Source organism: Vombatus ursinus, unplaced genomic scaffold, assembly GCF_900497805.2.
Source record: "Vombatus ursinus unplaced genomic scaffold, bare-nosed wombat genome assembly UNPS02014852.1, whole genome shotgun sequence".
Taxonomy (NCBI): Eukaryota; Metazoa; Chordata; class Mammalia; order Diprotodontia; family Vombatidae; genus Vombatus; species Vombatus ursinus.
In genome coordinates, this window is record NW_020954630.1 from 684,526 (window position 1) to 705,963 (window position 21,438).

The 21,438-nt window shown below is 41.5% G+C and overlaps 1 protein-coding gene and 1 long non-coding RNA gene across 4 annotated transcripts in view; one reads left to right on the top strand and one right to left on the bottom strand.

Moving 5' to 3' along the window:
• LOC114027069 overlaps positions 1-10,475 on the top strand; it is a 26,540-nt gene extending 16,065 nt beyond the window's left edge. The window contains exon 3 of the long non-coding RNA XR_003567205.1: positions 10,438-10,475. This is a non-coding gene — a long non-coding RNA (uncharacterized LOC114027069). The remainder of the gene's footprint in view (positions 1-10,437) is intronic.
• LOC114027068 overlaps positions 6,465-21,438 on the bottom strand; it is a 25,452-nt gene continuing 10,478 nt past the window's right edge. The window contains exons 2-8 of one of the 3 annotated variants that reach the window (XM_027840905.1): positions 18,278-18,403; positions 14,822-14,899; positions 11,365-11,505; positions 9,388-9,468; positions 7,714-7,773; positions 7,257-7,547; positions 6,465-6,594 (exon numbers count right to left, since the gene is read on the bottom strand). In XM_027840905.1, the coding sequence (XP_027696706.1) occupies positions 7,284-7,547; positions 7,714-7,773; positions 9,388-9,468; positions 11,365-11,505; positions 14,822-14,899; positions 18,278-18,403 (750 nt within the window). In that variant the 3' untranslated portion in view covers positions 6,465-6,594; positions 7,257-7,283. The remainder of the gene's footprint in view (positions 6,595-7,256; positions 7,548-7,713; positions 7,774-9,387; positions 9,469-11,364; positions 11,506-14,821; positions 14,900-18,277; positions 18,404-21,438) is intronic. The other 2 variants (XM_027840907.1, XM_027840906.1) reach the window with 2 other exon arrangements.

Genomic DNA, 21,438 nt, shown 5'->3' on the forward strand with positions numbered 1-21,438 from the left:
GGGGGGGGGGGGGGGGGGGGGGGGGGGGGGGGGGGGGGGGGCCTTCCATGAATAAGGACCCTCAGGGATCTGTCAACCTCACCAACACTCACAGCCTCTCCTTCCTCCTCCCCCCTCAGCGGAGTGTGTGGAAAAAACAATAGATTCAAGATTCAAAAGATTTAGGGTTTAGAACTTGACCACTAACTTTTGGTAGCAAACCACTTCACCTCTTATCCTCAGTTTCCTCATCTGTAAAATGAATCATTTTAACTAGATCATCTCTTGAGTCCTTTCAGCTCTAAATCATGTGGCCTTCCTACGTGGATATTATGTGGCTTAGTGTTCAGCTTCCCCCAGGATATAGCTCTTGGTGAAGGCAATTTACAGGCGGCTGGTTTCCTTCTAATTTCTCCAGCAGGGAGATCTAGCCCAGAATTGAGGAAAAGGGGAGGGGTGGACGTGTCCTTAACTCTAGTCTAGAGTCGATGCCACTGCCCATGCCCTCCCTTCATCCTTTTACCTGGTCAGCCGGCTCAATCCCCAGCTCCTCATTCCTCCGGTGGGAAGAGCTAGGAGGCCGGTGCTCTCCTCTTTGGTCCTAGGTCAGGGTCAGGGATCAAAGTCAGGCTCTCTTCGTTCTGGCTGGGGACCTTGGGGACTTGGAAGAGGCTGGAGGCTGGAGGAGGCTGCAGGCAGGCACTCGGGGAGGTCGAATCTCGGACAAGCTGGTTCGCTGGGCTGGGAGTCCAGAGGGAGCACAGTTCTAGCATCCCGGGATCCAGGAAGCCCAGGTCTGCATGGTTCTCCCAATGTCCTTCCAGGGGGCCGTTTCGGCTCCAGTTCGGAACCCTGGTAGGGGACCGCGCATCCCCAGGAACCCTTCCTGAGCCCAGCCTGGGAGAGATCTCGCCCCATTTCCTGTTTGTCCCCGTGCTCTGACCCAAAAGGAGAGGAGGGATATTGCAATTCCCAGGAGCCCCGCCCAAGCCTGCTTGCCTGCCCGCCTTTTGGGGAAGGGTTTTCAGCCGGCAGCCTACCTGTGCATGGCTACAGTCAACTCTTCCTGAAGGATAGCGACAGCTGGCCGGTGCTGTCGAATTAGAAAGCTCCGAGCCTCTGGGCAGCCTCTGGAGGCCCTCTGGTGGCCTGCTTCCTTCACAATCTAGACCCAGCCTCCCTTTTCAGACACCGCTCCCTTCCACACTCTTTACTGTCCAGTTAAAGTGGCCTGCTTGTTGCTCCTCTCACGCGGCATTCCCGATCTGTCATTTTCTAGCTCACCATCTCTGGGCCTTTGCACAGGTTGTCTGTCCTCCATATCTGGAAAGCACCACCTCTTCAACTCCTCCTTTTAGAATCCCTGTCTTCAAATCTCAGATCAGATGACAGTCTCTGCACAAAATCTTTCCTGACCTGCACCTTCAAGTCTTCCTCTTTCCCCATTATCTTGTTTTTTAGCTTGTTCAGTGTCTACTGCTATGTGTACATGTGATTTCCCCCTAGAGAATACAAGCTCCTTGAGGGGAGGAATTAGATCAAATAAGATGTAAAGTGCCATTTAAACTTTAAAGCGCTTACTATGTAAATGCTAACTATTTTATTATTATTAGTTTTTATTACCTCCCCCTCTCTCTTGCTCATAGTAGGTTTGTTGATTGATTGCTTGGTTCTCTAGCACCCATAAAGAAAGGAAATTGCTCACCTCATCTGAGGCTCTCAGAATGCCTTCCGCTACCTTTAGAAACACTCGTTTGATCTGCCCTTGGTTGAAAAGGGAAGCAGCTAGTGCTAAACCTTCCAATTTGGTGGAGACACTTCATAGGCTTGGAGGTCATTTAATTATAACCCTCTTTTTACAGAGCAGGAAGTTAAGCCCATAGAGGTTAAGTGACTTGTCCAATTTCTCACGGGTAGTAAGGCACAGAGTCAGATTCAAACCTATGTTTCCCATGAACAAATCCACTGCTTTCCCTTACACCCAGGGGTGTACTACAGCCAGACTCTGAGAGCTGATGGCTAAATTTTCAATGTGAATATTTCTCCCTCACAAATGGCTATATTGAGTGTCTTGAGTTAAGAAAATGTTGATAATGCAGATTAAAAGTATTGAACACACAGTATTTTTTTGAGAGCCTCTTGTTAAACATTTACCAGTATACTCTCTGCTAACACCACACTATATTTTCTAAGATCTGTCTTCTTCAGGGTTAGTATAATAGAGTCTTGAAGCTGAAAGAGAATTTAAGAAATCAGTCCACTGCCCAATGAAGTACATCCAGCCTCTGCTATGACTCACTAACAGCAGAACTACAGACAGCCATAAGCAGGTGATAGGGAAGGGATTTTTTTGGGGGAGGGGGATTTAGGGTTGTAAATTGGAGACTTCTTGATATCCCTTGAATTTACCACAAAAGTGAGATATTTGCTTTGCCTATACAGATATTGCCCTGCATAATCAGAGACATAGAACTCTTCTAGTTATTTTTGATGTTGACAATGTGAATAGTAGCTGCTTCAAAATGTCTCAGAGTACACGAGAGAAGCATGTTTAGAACAAAGGAAGTGATGGTCCTGTTGTTAAGCTTACATTTAGAAGGCTGGATCAGTTGTGAGACCATAATTTTGGAAGAGTATTTGCATTCCAGGGCATCTGACCATAGATTTGGGCTGGGAGGTGCCTTAGAGGTCCCTGAGTATAATCCTTATGTTTTATAGATAAGGAATTCATGAGTCATGAAGCTGGAGTGTCTTTCACAAACATACACGGGAGGGCAAACAACATAGTGGAGGGGCTTAAAATTATGTCATATTAGGATGGGTTGGATGAAGAGAGGATTTTAACCTGGATGAGAGAATACTGTGGATAGTACCTACCTCACAAGGTTGTTGTGATGATTAAATGAGATCATATATACACATGTTTGTAGTGAGGGCTATGGGATTGTCATTGTGTGGCTTGAAGGGAGGCAGAGTAGACATCTCTAACCTCTTCTCCCCTCATCCTTCTCCAAGGGGGACTTTAATTCCTTCCAGGAAGGGAAGCACGAAATTAGGGTCAGAGACCAACACTTTGCTCTCCTCAGAAGGAAGGAGTGATGGGCTAGAATAATATCTACCTATTCCTTTAAATATTACTTGTCTAAGGGTATGGTTTTCATGTTCAAATTAACTCTGATATCTGTTTAATTAATGGGAAAACAAGAGAAGAAGAGGGCATTCCCTTCTCCTCTATTTTATCACTGATTTACTTGAGAGTTGGGAAAAGGCTGGCAAGAGACACTCTGATGTCATCAGCAAAATTGTATGGGGTAATGAAAACTATACTGTATCTAGAGTTGTAAAACCTTGGTGTGAATCCTACCTGAGCTGTTTACTTCCTATGTGACCTTGACCATGTGACTTTGCCTGTTTGGGCTTCAGAGTCTTCCTTTGAAAATGGAGGGGGTTGGATGATATAACTTTTGAGTTTTAAGGGTCTTACCAGCTCTAAGTTTTCTGTCCTACTGTAATCTGCAAAATTTAAAGTATTATACATACAGCTAGCAAGTGTGCCTATTAATAATTAAGGAGTGGCCCACTAGAAGCTGAAACTAAAGCCTAATTTCCTTCTTTTCCTTGAAAAGGTTGAGGACTATGGGTATAGAATGTTGCATCTACTGTCAGAGAATAGATCTTAAAGAGCCAGTGTGATATAGTGAATAGAATGCTTGTAGTCAGAAAGACCTAAGTTTGAATTCCACCTTAGACTCTAGCTAGGGGATCCCAGGCAAATCATTTAATTGCTTTGGGCCTCGGTTTTATGATCTGTAAAATGAAGGGATTGGACTTGAAAGATGCCTTCCAGACCTAGATCTTATGATCCTATGATACTTATTAAAGTGCCAAGGAACATCCCCTTCTTCCCAAAATCCACAAAGCATATGTACAAGGGGAAAATGAAGCTTCCAGGTGAGGGAGGAGAGAAGCTTGGGATCATGGTGTCTTGAGGGAAACATTTACCTCTTCTGTGACAATTCTTTTTGTTGTTGTTTAGTTGGATAGTTGTTTAGTTGTTTTTTTTTTTAAGTTGTGTCTGACTCTTCATGGCTCCTTTTTTTGGATTTTCTTGGCAAAGATACTGTAGTGGTTTTCTTTTTTCCTTCTCTAGCTCATTCTACAGATGAGGAAACTGAGGGAAACAGGGTGAAGTGGCTTGCCCAGGTTCACATAGCTAGTATGTGTCTAAGGCCAGATTTGAACTCAGGAAGAGGAGTCTCCCTGACTCCAGGTTGGCACTCTATCCACTGCACCACCTAGCTGCTCCATGGCAATTCTTAGAGGGTGATAAAAGCTAACACCAAAACTGTAACATTACTAAAAAGCTTGAGTCTATTGGAACCTTGTTCCTAATAACAAATAGAGTCTCCCTTTGAGGTATCTCACTTATTGCAGATAAAAGATGAAACTCGTGAAAATTTAGGCCTTTTGGAATGGGGAGAAGCAGTTTGGACTTAAGAGGAAGGCAAATAAGAAAACCTAAAGGATTTTCCCCTCTTCCTTCTGCATGAGATGAAAACCCTTGTATCTGTTACTCTGTGTTGATTATGTTTGCCTTAGACTGAAAATTGCTAGCAGGAAAGGACTGAGGCTTTTTTAAAGGAAGCTAGTAAGTACGCATGTCCATTAGGTCCCTTAATTAGAATTATTTAATGACTTGCTGACCAGTCATCTCCAAATTCTGTTTCCCTCATCTTGAAAACTTCATCATCAGTTATCTCCGTCATCCGAGTCAATTTGTTTAGTTGCCTGTGATACTTGACTTAATTTCCTAGGGAAAGGGGTGAAAGGTCTCACCATTGAAAAATTCTAACATATTCAATTCGATTTGGTTAAATTCCATTTAAGAAACATCCGTTAAATGTTTATTATGTTTAACACATTGTTTTTCTGCTGATACAAATGCAGTAGGCAAGGGCTGATAAGAGTTGAGGCAACTTCTCCTTCCCCTTCCTTTCCCTGCAATTCACAGGGCATATGGACAAGAGGAGAATGAAGCTTCCAGGTGAGTGACCTTAAGGGGGGGAAGAGAAACTTGGAGCTGTGAAGCAGAAGGGCTTGTTTTTTGTGTGTGCGTGTGTGTGGGAGACACAAGGTGCCTAGAATGGAGAGAGATGCTGAGAGAAGGCAGAAGTAAAGTTGGGTATGGACTGGAATGAAGGGACCACTGCAGGCCAATGGAGTTGTGTAGGGAAGGAGGTGAGTGGGGAGATGTAGCATTGGACATCTACCCATATCACAGATGCTACAAGGGCTATCAGACCTGTGATTCCATTTAAAAGGCAGGTACTTTCACTAAGTGATATGGGTTTGTGGGGACTGGGAATCAAACCTCTGGAGCTTACCAGCAGGAACTCTCTATTGCTTAGTCAAGAATTCAGATATGGGTTCTTTTTGTGTTAAACAAAGCTGTTCTATGTTTAATATTTTTGTGAACCCAAGGGGTTTCAAGGTAGTTGAAGAGACTTTGAGAAACATAAACCCAATTCTGATGTTCCCAGATTCTGAATAAGGGCACAAGCCACCAAGATTACTATTATTGTTGAGAGACCCTCAAGTTTGAATCTAGAGGTCTGGGTCTGACATTTGTTTACCTAAAGACACAATCAATAGTCCTTGCCCTAGAGCAGTTTATAGTCAATTGGAATGTAACCTGGCCTTCTGGAAGTGCCTTGTTCTTTTCTGGGGAGATTACATGACCCTGTCTTGTGAGGGTGATCAGGAAAAGGGAGATGTTTTATTACAAACTGAAGGAGGAAGTGAAGTTCAGGCATGGTGTAAAGAAACTGAGGACGTAGCAACAACATGGAAGTAGGGAGAGAGAAATCAAAGAACCCTTCCTTCTCTTAATCCAGTTGTAGCTTCTTAACTCCATTGTCTATGGTGACTAGTTGGGGTGTATGTGGTACTCAAGGAAGACTAACACCTTTGATGTGAGGGCCTGCTGAGATATTCTCAGGGCTGCTCATTCACATTTGGTATTCATTTCTCACCTCACTCTCACCTGGGGCTCCAAGAAGTTATAGCATGCACAGTGGCTGAACTCTGGTAAACTTTCTCAGAGGACGGGCTATACCAAATTGAGGGTAACTGATGAGCCTCAAACTCATCAGTGATTTGGGGCATGTCTACCTCAAAATGTGAAGACTCCCCTGGCAGAATGGGTAGATGAAAACAATTTATTCCAATAACCATGAAGGTGGCTGAAACAGGCGCTGTGGAGCACTTAGAACTTAGTCAGACATCAAAGTCATCCACTGCATCCTGGGCCATGGCCAATTGTCCCGACTTTTTCTTGCCACTGGATTTCAATGAGTCAAGAAGAGAGAGTGAGGCTGACAACTTTGTGCTACTTCGCCTCACTTAAATCCAGTTCCCATACTAGTCAAGTATGGCATCTTGTGATGCCATTATTCCTCTTTGAAAAAGAAGGACAAACAACAACAGATGGTGACTGGTTCCTGCTGCCACCTGGAGGGAATGGAACACAGGACCTTTTATTTCCCAGAATTATTGCTTTAGCATAAGTAAAGTATTTCTCGTGGTGCTCTGTTCCTGCTGGGCATTGCACTAGGTCTGGAAATAGAAGAGAAGACAGAGTTCAGTAGGATATCCACCAGGCAATAACTCCCCTTTGCCTGGTTGTCAAGTCCAATTCCTCAACCTGGCATCAAGGCTCCATTTTACCTGTCTCTCTTTGGTTCTGAGCTGGGATTTCATCTGTAGTGTGGAAATTTTCTCTCGAGGGAGAGCTTCAATTCAGCAATTATCTGTAACTTAAGAGTCTTGGAGAGTTGCCTTGGGACACCAAGAGGTCAAATGACTTGTCCATACTCACATAGATAAGACTGAACCCAAGTCTCCTTGACTCTGAGGTCTGCCCTTATCCACCAAACCTCACTGTCTCATTTCTCCTTATTAAATGTGCAAACATTATTATAATTAAGGCTGTTTTCCTCACTACTTCTATTCCACACCTCCCACTTTTTGGAATCCCACATCAAATGTCATGGCCATTCTAGGCTGTAACAGAGTGGCAGGGTTGAGATTCCTTTGGCACTTGGTTAAATAGTATGTAATGTTCTCTGTTTCTTGGTTGTAGTGACTTAGCTCCCCATCTAGACTGTAAGCTTCTTGAAGGCAGGGACTGCATCTTCGACTTTTCTTGTATTACCCAGAGGGCCTAAAACATGACTGAGAACACAGTAGGATTTAGCATTTAGTATATGTTGACTTACCTTATTCAAGGTAGACTAGAGCATGGTTTAGCTTGTGGGGAAGACAGGAAAGGTTTCTGTAGGGTATTTACTAAGTCCGAGATCAAACTGCCCTCTAGCTTCATGGGAAACTTCAGAAAGGTGAGCCAATCTCTTCTCTGTGGAACCAGAGTTCCCTAGGACCTGACCACCATGATCAGTGCTAATAGGAGGCACTTCTTTGACTTCTTCTCCCTCTCTTCTCTCAAGGGCCCCCAGGGTTCCATTGTCTTCACAGCAGCCAGAGCACCACCCTTCTCTGAGGTTCTCAGCCTAGTGGAAGAGGAGAGGGCAAGGGAAGGATTTCAGGCAGATTAGAGTACCTGGCTTTCAGCCCTTCACCCCCCCACCCCACCCCCCAGCATGCTGGCTGGTTGTCAAAGCTCCTTCAGAAAACTCAATTCTTCCTACCTTAGCACTTAGAGAAGCATGCCCATACCTGGTGTGTGACTTTCTTAGCTTGATAGTCAATATGAGTGTCATTATGAAACATCATCACCTGGAGAGACACAGGCAATAATTTTGTTGAGAAGGAGATGAGGAGAAGCAGAGAACCAAGCAGAAAGAAACCCCCACTTTGGTGCTCCACCTGAGCAGTGGTGCAGTAGATAGAGTACTGGGCCTGGAGTCAGGAAGACTCATCTTCCTGAATTCAAGTCTGGCCTCAGACACACTTACTATCTGTATGACCTTGGGCAAGTCACTTAACCTTGCATGCCTGTTTCCTCATCTGTGAAATGAGCTGGAAAAGGAAATATTGAACTTCTCCAGTATCTTTGCCAAGAAAAACCCAAAAGGGGTCAAAAAGAATTGGACACAACTGAACAACAACAAATATGTTCTGCAAGAAGAGAATGAGGAGAGGTTCATGGAATATAGATTTGGAGTTAGAGGATCTTGATTTGAATCCTGACTCTTCTCCTCTCTGGGTCTCAGTTTCTTCATTTGTAAAATGAAGAGGTTGAATTATGTGACCTCCAGAGTCCCTCCCAACTCTGTATTTGTGATTCTGAGGGAGATATACTTTTGGGTTGGGGCTGATGTTTGCAGAGGCCCTTATATCATAACATGTCAGTGGCTGTCTACTCTGTTTATGTATAAGGATATGTTCACACTTCCCCTCCAGTTCCACTTAGGACTCAGAGAAACTAATGCACAAACTAAGCAAGCAACCAAAATGGATTTGCAAATCCCCAAATCAAATGGTCCACATTGCCCCAGACTTGAGCTCTGAAGAGCTGCAGGGATATGATCCTAAGTCTTTTCTGCCCCTAGACTTGTCTCCCTTTTCCTTGTTCAAATCCTTTCCCCTCAAGCCTGAATCCTCTTTTTCCAGTCCCAATCTCCCTCTCCAAGGTCTATGTCCCAACCATTTTGACCTACATCTTCTTCCATTGGTTCTGCTGCATATCCTATTCCAAAGGTCTCATTACCCTTCCTGTTGACTTGGGAAGCAGTAATAAGCCCTTTAGTTTATAGGTTGCCTAACTCCAGGTTCATTGCCTCTTTCCCCTATTTTACTATCCTCCCCCATAGGTACCCTACCCTCCCATTTCCTTTTCAGACACTTCAGTAGAGCTAAGTGGTGTTGTGGCTAGAGTACTGGGCAGACCTGAGTTTAAATCTGGCCTCAGACACTTACTACTTATGTGACCCCGGGCAAGTCACTGAACTTCTCTTTGCCTCAATTTCCTCATCTGTAAAGTTGAGGTAATAAATAAAAACTTAACTTTGAGAGTTCTTCTGATCCATTACATTCATAGAACATAATTTGTTTAGCCATTCCCTACTAGGAAAACCACCCCTTAGTTTACAGTTTGGGGCTACCACAAAACGAGTTGCTATATATTTGTGTATATAGATCCTTTCCTCCCCTTCTTTGATTTCTTGGAGTTATAGGCCTAGAAGTGGTATGGTGAGTCAAAGTTTGATAACTTTGGTAACTTTCTGGGCATAGTTCCATAGCATATACTTTGCTGCCCAGCCCTGGGTGGGCAACACTGATGCTGCCAGAGGGAAAGTGAATTGGGGCCCTTCGTATTCCTTAGAGCTCTGCCTAAGAGTTCATCTTTCCCCTTTATTTTTCCTTTCCTTATCCCCAGTTTCTCCTTACCATATTGATGGAACTGTTTCCAATTGGGAGAGGCAAACTCCCAAGGATTGTCCACTGGCCAGGTCTTCTCTTCCTGGGAGACTGTAATTCAATCAGTCAATACTTACTGAACACTTTGTCTTCTCAGCCCAAAGGGAATATAAAAAAGTAGAAGGTCCTATCTTGATTTCCAGTTTAGCTGAGGAGGCAGCATGTGCCTGCTCCCCAAGCAGAGGATGATTAAAGGCCACATGGTGTGATTCTGACCAGGTGCTATAGGACTTCAGTGAAGGAGAGCCCATTGTGAGCTGCAGTGTGAGTCCTGGTAGAAGTTGGGATTGAGTTTGACTTTGGAGAGCAGATAAATGTTTGAGAGACAGACGAGAGGACCAAGTACATTCCAGGTGTAGAATCATCCCTGTGATACTTTGGGCTATTGTACTTGTCAAGACAAAAATGTAGAGGGGATTGTTAGGAGACCCATGAACAACTAGGTGGCATAGCAGATAGAATGCTGGGCTTGGAGTCAGCAAGACTTGAGTTTGAATCCTGTCTCAGACATTTGCCAGCTGTGTAAATTTGGGCAAATTGCTTAACTTGTCTGGGTCTCAGTTTCTCCTCTGTAAAATGGGGATAATAGCATTTACGTTGAAGAGTTGTTTTGAGGTTTAAATGTTGGCAAACCTTAAAGCTCTATACAAATGCTAGTGATTATTGATATTATAAGAACCTGGATGGAAGGAGGAGATGGCTGGGGTAGACTTTGATGCCATGAGGGAAAGACACGGCTGCTGAAGGAAAAGACAGCAGGGATAGGAGAGGCCAAAGGAGGAAACCCCAATTCGTGGGAAAAGAAAGAACAGGGAGTGTGTCCTTGATGGTGTCAGCTCTTAAGGCTATTCATAGATGACTCCAGTTCTCTCCTCATCCTCTGATCCCTAAAGGGATTAGATATGTCTATGTAGCTGCTGATTACTCTCATCCAGTCACATATCCTGGGACCTGAAGTCCAAGTACACCTCCTCTCCACCCCCACCTCTAAAGTCCTCTACCCTCTCATTTTCTCTTCAGACTCTTCAGGACAGCTAGGTGGACAGTGGATAGAGTGCTGAGCCTGGAGTCAGGAAGACCTGAGTTCAAATTCAACCTCAGATACTTGCTATGATCTGGGTAAGTCATTTAACCTCTATTTGACTCAGTTTCCTTATCTGTAAAATGGTGATAATAACAGCAGCTACCTCTCAGAGTTGTTGTGAGGATCAAATGAGATAATAATTGTAAAGTGCTTAGCACAGTGCCAGGTACATAATAGGCAATATATGAATGCTAGTTATAAAAATTAATAATATTGATTTTTATTATTATTAAGAGTCTGGTGTTATGCTTCTGTGTCCTCTGGATATGTTTTTAGCAAAACATTTCCTTCTTTGTCCATTAATGTGGAGTGATAGTGGGTAGGAAAGTGATCTTTTGGAGTCTCCTGAATTATCTCTAAAACCAAATCTGGGAAAAAGACAGGCCTAGATTTGGATCCTGGCTCCCATAATTACTATCTATGTGTTTTTGGCAAGGTGCTTCACCCCTCCAGGGATCTGTAAAATGAGGGACCTGTAAAATGTATGACCTCCACCAAACAAATAATTAGTTAGTTGATTAATCAACAAGTAGCTACTATATGCAAGTTACTGATGCTTGTCACTGGGGAAACAAAGGCAAAACAATTAAAACAATCCCTGGTCTCAAGGAGCTTATATTCTATCAGGGGAGATAACATGTACGTGTAGGTACAGAAAGAAAGATATACAAAATTCATACAAAATAAACTTAATATATAAGATAAGGAGGGAAAGCATTAGAAGTGGGGCTAGGGGGTTGGGAATCAGGAAAAGCCCTTTACAACTCCTCTGACTCTAGCATTCTGGTTCCCTCCTCTCTTGCCTCACCTTCCCCACCCTCCCAACAATCCCCTTAAATATTTCTTTCTGAGGTTATTCTTACCTTCAGTGTCTTCCTTGGTTGCCTGCTTAGGTATAGTTCCTCTTTCTCTCTCTCCTCACAGCAGCCCTCACAGAGATCTCTGATGCTGCTGCCATTTAGATTTCGAAGGATAAAATCCATTTGTGAGCTCCTGTTCATAGACTGCACATAGAAAGAGGGCTAAGAGCTAGAGAGGGTTTGGCTGAGGCATCTGTCCATGGCAGGGGCACATCTATCCTGCAGGTTACCAGCTTTGCCACTGTTGTCAAACATGCTCCATGTTCTGTCCTCCCACTCGGTAGACCCACGCCATTCTCTACGTATTGTCTTAAAGGTCATAGACATAAGGAAATCCCTCAAGTACTGTAATTTAGTTTGCTGTGCTGATAATAAAGAGGGAGAGGGAGGAGGTGGGTCTGCCTTCTTGCATCCTTTCTTTCTCTTCTGCCTCTTCTTTTTTCCTAATTTTTTTTTCTTTCCCTCCTCCTCTTAGTAGGTCAGGGCTGAACTGGGAGTATCTTAACATATTGGATGCATCTGGGTTTTCTCTTCACTGGCTTCCTGGCTCCCTTTCAGAGTGTCCCTCTTCTACCTTCCCCTTCCTCTTTCAGTCCCCCAGACATCATTTATTCTCCTGCATAGAATCAGGTATTTAGAACGGAGAGGGAACTCTGAAGCTTTCAGGTCCAACCCCTTCATTTTACAGATGAGGAACCTTAGACACCAAGGGGCTAAGTGATTTGTTCAGAGTCACACAGCTAGTGTTGGTAGTGGGATTTGAACCCAGGTGTTCTGACTTCAAGTCCAATGCCCTTGACACTCTGTCATGATGCCTCTCGATGAACCCCATTGTGTATGTTATTCCTTCCTTAAGCCAAATCCTATGAGAATAAGACTCACTCATTCCCTCTCACCTTCCCCCATTTCCCCTACACTGTAAAAGCCTTTTCTTGTCTGTTTCACGTGAGATATTTTACCTCATTCTACTTCTCCTTTTCTCCTTCTCCCAGCATAATCTTCTCCCACCCCTTAATTTTATTTTCCAGATATCACTCCATCTTCAACTCACCCTGTGCCCTCTATCTATCTATACAAACATATAATTTTTTCCCACCCACTACCCTAATACTGACAAACGACTCATGAGTTACAAATATCATCTTTCCCTGCGGGAATGTAAACAGTTCAATCTTAATAAGTCTCTTATGATTTCTCTTTCCTGTTTACCTCTTCCATGTTTCACTTGAGTCTTATATTTGAAGGTCAAATTTTGTATTGAGCTCTGGTCCTTTCCACAGGAATGCTTGAAAGTCCCCTATTTCATTGAATGACCATTTTCTACCCTGAAGGATTATACTCAGTATTGCTGGGTAGGTGATTCTAGGTTGCAGTCCTAACTCCTTTGCCCTCTGGAATATCATACTCCATGCCCTCCGGACCCTTAATGTAGAAGCTGCTAAATCTTGTGTTATCCTGATTGTGTTTCCACAATACTTGAATTGTTTCCTTCTGACTGCTTGCAGTATCTTCTCCTTGACCTGGGAATTTTTGAATTTGGCTACAACATTCCTAGGGGTTTTCCTTTGGGGATCTCTTTCAGGAGGTGGTTGGTGGATTCTTTCAATTTCTATTTTGCCCTCTGGTTCTAAAATATCAGGGCAGTTTTCCTTGATAATTTCTTGAAAGATAATGTCTAGGCTCTTTTTTTGATCATGACTTTCAGATAGCCCAATTATTTTTAAGTTCTCTCTCCTGGCTCTATTTTCCAGGTCAGTTGTTTTTCCAATGAGATATTTCACATTCTCTTCTATTTTTTCATTCCTTTTGATTAGTGTTACAGTGCCTTGATTTCTCAAATTGTCCCTATCTTCCAACTTCTCCATTCTAATTTTTAAGGAAGTATTTTCTTCAGTAAGCTTTTGGACTTCCTTTTCCATTTGGCTAATTTTGCTTTTAAGGGCATTCTTCTCCTCATTGGCTTTTTGGACCTCTTTTGCCATTTGGGTTAGGTTATTTTTTAAGGTATTATTTTCTTCAGTATTTTTTTAGGTCTCCTTTAGCATCACTTTCAGTTTCTTCTCTGATTCTCTTATATGCTTCTCAAAATCCTTTTTGAGCTCTTCCATGGCCTGGGACCAATTCATGTTTTTCTTGGAGGCTTTGGATGTAGGAACTTTGGCTTCCTTGTCTTTTTCTGGTTGTATGTTTTGATCTTCTTTGTCATCAAAGTAAGATAATATAGTCTGACTTTTTTTGCACTGTTTGCTCATGATCCCTGCCAATTACTTGAGTTATAAACTCTTTGTTAAGGTAGGAGTCTGTTTCCAGTGTGGAGAATGTACTGTCCCAAGCTTCAGGGGTTTTGTGTGGCTGTGTTCAGAGATACTTCTAGGGACCTGTAAATTTCAGTTCTTCCAAGGTGGTATGATCAAGGGCAAGGTGTTTACTCCTTTCCTGGCCTGTGTTCTGGTCTAGGAGCACTCTTCTCTCTCTTGGAGCTGTGAGGAGGGTTTACTCTCCACAGCCACTACAAGCTCTACCACACCAGCGCTCCTCCTTGCCCCAGGACCGCCACCCAGAACTGTGACCCAGATCCAAGCATGGGCAAAACAAGAGAATCCTGCACCAGCAGAGAGATCCCTGCAATCCCCCTCTGATCAGCCTCTGGATTCCCTCTCAGTCTGTGGGTCGGAAGCTCAGGAGGCAGCTGCTGCCCCTGCTGAGCTCAGGTACTGGAGTTGAGACCACTGGCTTCTCTCTCACCACACTGACACAGACTTTTCCCACTGACCTTCCAAGTTGTCTTTGGCATTTCTGGGTTGAGAAGTCTGGAAACCACTACAGCTGCCCGAGATTCAGTCTTCTGAGGCCTGCTCCAGGGTCGCTGTGGCCTGCGCGCCCACGCCAAACTGCACTCCTCTCCCAGCCTGGCACGATATACCTTTCTGATCAACCGTCCAGGCTGTCTTGGGCTGGAAATTTGTTTCACTCTGTCTTTTTGTGGGTTCTACTGCTTTAGAATTTGTTTAGAGCCATTTTTTATAGGTATTTGGAGGAGTTTGGGCGAGAGCTCAAGCAAGTCACTCCTTTAACTCTGCCATCTTGGCTCTGCCCCCTAGGTGTGCACTTTAAAGAGAATGGAAACATAGTGACAGTGTCTAACTATGATGAGGGACTGTGAAAAAACAGAATGGGGACTCTTCAGAAAGTCCATTGAGTCTAACCCCTTCAATTTATAGGTGACAAACCAATGGGACAGACAGGTTAAGTGGTTTCCTTAAGGTCTCAAAGTTAGTAAGTTTGGAGGTGAAACGAGCCCTTCTACTGTAGGCTAGCTGACTTCCTGTGATTGTCCCAGAAACCTTAGCAGTAATCACTGGGCCACTCTCCACCTCAGGTCATAGAGTTTAGGGTATTTCTGCCTAGGCCTGGCTTGTAAACCACAGCTTGAGCTGAGGTGGCTTAGGGAGTCTCTTACTGTTGTCTGGTTAAGCAGCTGGAGGAGGATGGTCCTTTGAAGGTCCAGGGTACCTGGGGACTCTTTGTAGGGATCAGGCTGTCCAAGGGAAAGCAAGAGGGAAGATGTTAGGAAACTAGGCACTGAGGCAGTATCTCTCAGGGACAGGGGGTGAGAGTATATTACTGCATTATTTTATTCTTCTATCCCATTCCCTTCAGCACATCCTGATTACAACTTTATCATCAACCCTTTCTTCCTCAAATGGTGATGTGCATGTATATACTTATACTTATGTTATATCTACTTATAAGTATATATATTGTCTACCCTGATAGAATGTAAGCTTCCTGAGGACAAGGCCTGCTTCCTTTTTCACTTTGCATCCCTAGCACCTAGTCTAGTAGTCACACAATAAATGCCTGTTGATTGATTGATTTGATATATATTGTCATATCTCTCTCCATATATACACATATTATACATATATGTGTATGTATGTATATACACATATGTTATATATGTATATATGCAATGCGGTATAGTAGATAGAGAAATAGCTAGAGACAGGCCTTTGATTTTTGGAGTGGGTCCTATATGGATGATTGATGGGAGGGCATGGACAAAAGTTGCCTAAAATGAGAAAGCATAGATCAGTAATGATCTGAACTGTAGGGAAGGAGTGTCTACCATTATGTGGACACAAATCCAATGATGCAAAAGCTTTCATGATCACAAAGAACTTTTGTATATTTCATTTAATACTGAGATACTTCACAGTAATTCTGTGAGGCAGAGAGTAGAATTAGTATTATCTGTATTTTATGGATGAGAAAACTCAGGCAGGAGAGATTGAATAACTTGTCTGAATTCACACAAATTCCCAGATTTTCTGTTCCCAAATCCAGCACTATTTCTACTACAGTCTTTTCCTGGAACTCCCGAGAAGGAAATTCCTGGGTACTAATAAGAAGAAAGACAAACGGGTGGATAGATAAATAAAATAATTTATTTTGGGGTAAGAAAAGGTTGAACCATCTCAGGTGACAGACCCCACCCTATTCATTAGCTAATTGGAAATTTAGGAGGTCTCCATTGGGAAGTTGAAAGAGTATTCCTAGCACTTAGCATGGTGCCTGGCACGTAGTGGGTACTTAATGAATGCTTACTGCCTGATTAATTATTGATTATTCCCTAGAAAGGTCTTATGTTCCAACTTCTGGAATGCCCAAGAATCAGGTTATTTCTGCTTCCAGCAAGGCCATGATAATGCCTCAGACAAAGCCTGGGATGGTATCAGACCTTCAGTGGAATAGAAGCACAGAATGATAGAATTTGAGGGTTTGAAAGGACCTCCGTGGCCCTCTAGTCCAACTCATACACATAAGGAATCTACACTATAAAATACCCAACAAACAAATATTTTTCCTTCTCCTTCCTAACTCTCTTCTCTAAAGTCCAAGGTCAGGATGGTGGAAGCCAGTCAAACTTGTTTCCTTGAGACCCAAGTTCTATGATGTTTAGTCCTTGGCTCCAGTTTGGATCTCACATAGGGAGACTAGCCAGATGGCTGAGTAGAAGGAAACAGTGCAAATCTAACCCTCTCATACAACTATTCTACAAAGACCTAGAAAATATCAGAGCAAATCCTTATCAGAAAATATGAGGAAAAGTCACAGTGAGTCATGTCTCCAGCCTAGGTCAGCATAAGGAGATAAAGAGGTCTGCAAACAGAGAGATGGGGTCTAGCTAGGAGGGCTCACATGGATCCCTGATTAAGGGCCTGGAACTGTGAAACGGGGCAAGAAGAAATCTTAAGACTCAGCACAAAAGGGCTTGATGCTGTTTAGGGCCTTATATTGTTTACAATTCAGGAACAGAGGCCAACTGGTGGCTCTGTAGATTATATCCCAGAACAGGATTAAAGATCCAGTGGGAACTGAGGAGAGGACTTGCTTCTAATTGTAGCACACCAGGGAAAGAAGCAATTGTGGGACTGAGTCTGCCTACTGGGCAAAGAGCAAGACCAGAAGTGAGAAATGATTGCATGTCTCTGACCCTAGGAGTTGGGTGAGGTCTCAGATTCAGCTCCCAGCCTAGTCTGAAGCCTACAAGGGAATAATAGGGTGGGAAGCTCAAATGGGGATCCTACAGTTCTGTTGCTCTGAACATTTAGCACTTTTTAGCTAGCTGATGGTGACTGAGTCCAGCAGTAGTCTATTGGAATTCTAACCAGGGGAAAGTATACAGTTGTGTTGCTCAGACCCAAAACCAGGTCAGGAACTTGCAAAGCTCAGATCAGAGTGGCAATAATCAGATTTCACCCTGGATCATACTACTTTGGGAACGCTAAAACCTTGCAAGTCCCAGGCCTGAACTGTTCCTGAGATCCTTGAAGAGCACAGTACTCAATAACCAGAGAAAGTAGCAACAAGATTCAAAAGAATATAAAACAGGACCAAGTAAGGCTCAGAAATTCCCTTCAGAAATACAATGATCCTGGTCTTAATCCCAATTTGGAAAGTCAGGATGGAAGAATGAGTAAACCAACAAACAAATGAATAAGAGTCCCATCATAAAGAGTTATTATGATAACAGATGCCTAAGCCAAAAAACCCAGAAGAAGAAGACTTCAAAACAGTTTTAAGAAAATCCTAAAACAAAAACTCAATTTGAGCACAAGTTCAACTAGAATTCCTGGGAGAAACAAATCAAGAGTTAGAGAATGATTCTTATAAATGAAATGAGTGCTAAAGGAAAAAAAAACTGGCAAAGAAATCAAAACTATGAAGGAAACAGGTGGAAAGGGAGTTAGCACAATAGGTACAAAACCTTACTCAAGCAACAGATTTCTTGAAAATTAGAATGGACCAAGCTTAATGACTTCATGAGACAACAAAAAATATTAAAGTCAAAAGATGGAAAAAAGAAGAAAATGTAATATATTTTATACAAAAAAAAGCCAACCTGGAAAACAGGTCAAGGAGAGATAATTTAAGAATCACTGGACCACCTGAAAGCCATGACTAAAGAGCCTGGATATCCTGTTTCAAGAAATTCATAAAAGAAAACTCAGATCTCTTAGAACCAGAGGGCAAAATGAAAGTTGAAAGAATCAACTTTTCTGTTGGAAAGAAACCCCAAAATAAAAACTCTCAGAAATATCATAGCCAGAATTCAGAGCTTTCAGGTCAAAGAAAAAAATTATTGCAAGACGCCAGATGTCACACAGTCCTTGGTTTAACACCCCTATAATTCATTTCTCATATAACATTATGCTTTATAGTTATCTGTGTATGTGCCTTAGCTTATTCCTAGACTGTATGCTCTATAAGAGAACTGGCAGTATCTTATTTAAGCTTTGAATCTCCCCTCGCATTCAGCAGAGTAGACTGCACATTGTAAACCCTTAAATATTGGCTAAATGAATGAATGAATCAATGAATACTTTTGAATTACCCAGGACAGCTTCCTTACCTCTGTTTGTTCTTTTCCTTCTCCTTTTTCTTTCTCAGAACTATCCAAATGGTGTATCTGAGATTTAGTGCAGCTACCAATACAACTGAGTGAAGTTTTAGGGATATCATCGTCATTCGATGCTGTCTGAGGAGCAAGAAGGCAAGTTCAATGTTGGATTTGGGGAGATGAGTCAGCCCTTCTTATCACCATGCTGTCAGAAGTTCTGACTTGAAGGAAATTTCTGTTTTTGATTTAGAGAGACTTGAAGGATCAATGTTGGAGTCAAGGGCAATGAAAGATGCTTCCCTTAGCTGATGTGGGGTCCCAAAATAAGTGGTGACAATTTGAGGTAAGGGAAAGGAAGGAAATTGGAGGAAGGATTGGCAAATATTTGGGTCCTGTATCATAGTACTATGCTATTAATGTGATGAGACAAACTGAGCTAGAAGGGCAGTTGTAGTAAAGCACAAGGAAACCCTGGAGATGGGGAATAGGGAAACTGTTAATGTATCTTCTTCCTATGTGCCCTACCTTCAAGGGTGTTGTGAAGCTCAAATGAGATTTAGAAAGTACTTTGCAAACTTTAAAGCACTAAATAAATGCCTATTATTATTATCATTATTTTCATTATTAGTTGTTGTTGTTGCTGGCCTACTGTCACCAGGTCTCCAATCTGATGATGACTTCAGTGTCTGAGCCATCTCCTGCACTTCTATTGATCTTAAGCAAAATTTATTGAGCAATACAGGGGTGTACTGGTAAATGTTTAACAAACTGGGCTCTCTGAAAAAAAAAGAACATACTTAATTTTTTTAAACATTTATATTTAAAGTTTTGAATTCCAAATTTTACCCCTTCCTTCCCTCCCCCTCTCTGTGACATGGTAAGCAGATATAGGTTATACATGTGCAATTATGTACAACATTTCCATATTAGTCATTTTGTACAAGAAGACTTGAATAAAAGAAAAAAAATGAAAGAAAGTGAAAAATAGCATGTTTCAGTCTGTATTCAATCAATATCAGTTCCTTTTCTGGAGGTGGATCGTGCGCTTCATCATTAATCTTTGAGATTGTCTTGGATCATTGTATTGCTAAGAATAGCTAAGTCATTCACAATTCTTAATTGTACAATATTGCTGTTACTGTGTACAATTATTTTCCTGGTTCTGTTCACTTCACTATGCATCAGTTCATGCAAGTCCTTCCAGGTTTTTCTGAAATCATCCTGTTTGTCATTTCTTACAGCACAATAATATTGCATTACAATCATATACCACAACTTGTTTAGCCATTCCCCAATTGATGGGCATCCCTTTGATTTCCGATTCTTAGCCACCACAAAAATTGCTGCTATAAATATTTTTTTGCACAAATAAGTCCTTTCCTCCCCTTTTTTGGGATGTCTTTGAGATATAGACTTAGAAGTGGTATTGCTGGATCAAAGGGAATGTACAGTTTTATAGCCTTTGGGCATAGTTCCAAATCGCTCTCTAGAATGTTTGAATCACTTCACAACTCCACCAACACTGCATTAGTGTCCCAGTTTTCTGCCATCTCCTCCAACATCCAACATTTTCCTTTTTTATCATATCAGTCACTCTGATAGGTGTGAGGCAATACCTTAGAGTTGTTTTAATATGCATTTCTCTGATCAATAGTGATTTAGAGAATTTTTTCTTATGACTATAGATAGCTTTGATTTCTTTGTCTGAAAACTGCCTTGAACACATACTTTTAAGTTTAATCTGCATCATTAACACTTTGTTAAGTCTAGAAAATCAACACAACAATAAATCAAGCTTTTATCTATAGTGATTACCAATTTCTAATGTGTAAATACTTTTACTGAAAATTTAACAATTGGCACAAGTTGGTTCCAGGACATGTCTACCTACCTCTCACTCCTTGCAACAATGAAAGCGCAATGTTATCTTTTCAACTCACAGAGACAGCAAGCAATTTTTTTCTATCTCTATAAAATATTTTTTTTGGAAATTTAATTGGTATAGGACTCAGTAGGTTAACTCATTTAGTTAGTATTGCCATCTTTATTATATTGGCTCAGCCTACCTATGAACAGTTAATGTTTTCCCAAGTATTTAGTTTTGTCTTTATTTATTCAAAGTGCTTTATACTTATGCAAACTCTTTTTATAGTTTTATAGGTCATTTAGTTCTTATGTAAATCATGGTAAATACGCTCTCAAATATTTTGTAGATTCTGTAGTTATTTTGAGTGGAATTTCTCTTTCTAGTTTTCCCTCCTGGGTTTTATTGGTTATATGTAGAAATACTGATGATTTATGTGGATTTTTCTTATGTCCTACAACTTTGCTGAAATTATTAATTATTTCAATTAATTTTTAGTTGACTGTCTAGGGTTAGCTAATTTTTTTCTTTTTCGGTGAGGCAACTGGGGTTAAGTGACTTGCCCAGGGTCACACGGCTAGTAAATATCAAGTGTCTAATTTTCTATAATTTGTTTTTTGATCCACTAGTTCTTTAGAATTACGTTATTTAGTTTCCATTTACTTCTTAATTCTTTAAGGACCTTTTATTAAATATAATTTTTACTGCATTATTATAAGCAAGTTATATGTTCAGTATTTCTGATTTTTTATATATTTTGGTGAACTTTACATGCTGTAATACATGGTCAATTTTTGTAAAGATGCTGTATAATACTGCAAGGTATGAAAATTCCATTCTATTATGATTCAGCAATCATCAAGAATTAATTACATCTAATTTTTCTAAGGTTCTATTCAGGTCCTTAACTTCTTTCTTATTTGTCTTTTTTGTTATATTCTGCCTGGGTAAGAAAGGGGTATATTAGGATCCCCCACTGTCTATTTTACTATCTATTTCTTCCTCTATTTTAATGGACTTTTCCTTTAAGTATTTATATGCTATGTTATTAGGTACATGTATTAAGTATTGATATTGATTCATTATGTATGGTGCATTGAAGCATTTTTCCTGCTTATTTCTTTTTACCTTATCTATAAGCACTTCTACTCCTGCTTTTTTTGAGTTCATCTGAAGAATAATAGATTTTGTTCCAGACTCACATTTTAACTATGTGAATTTTTGTGTTTCAAGTGTGTTTCTTTTTTTTTTTTTAAGGCAATTGGGGTTAAGTGACTTGCCCAGGGTCACACAGCTAGTAAGTGTCAAA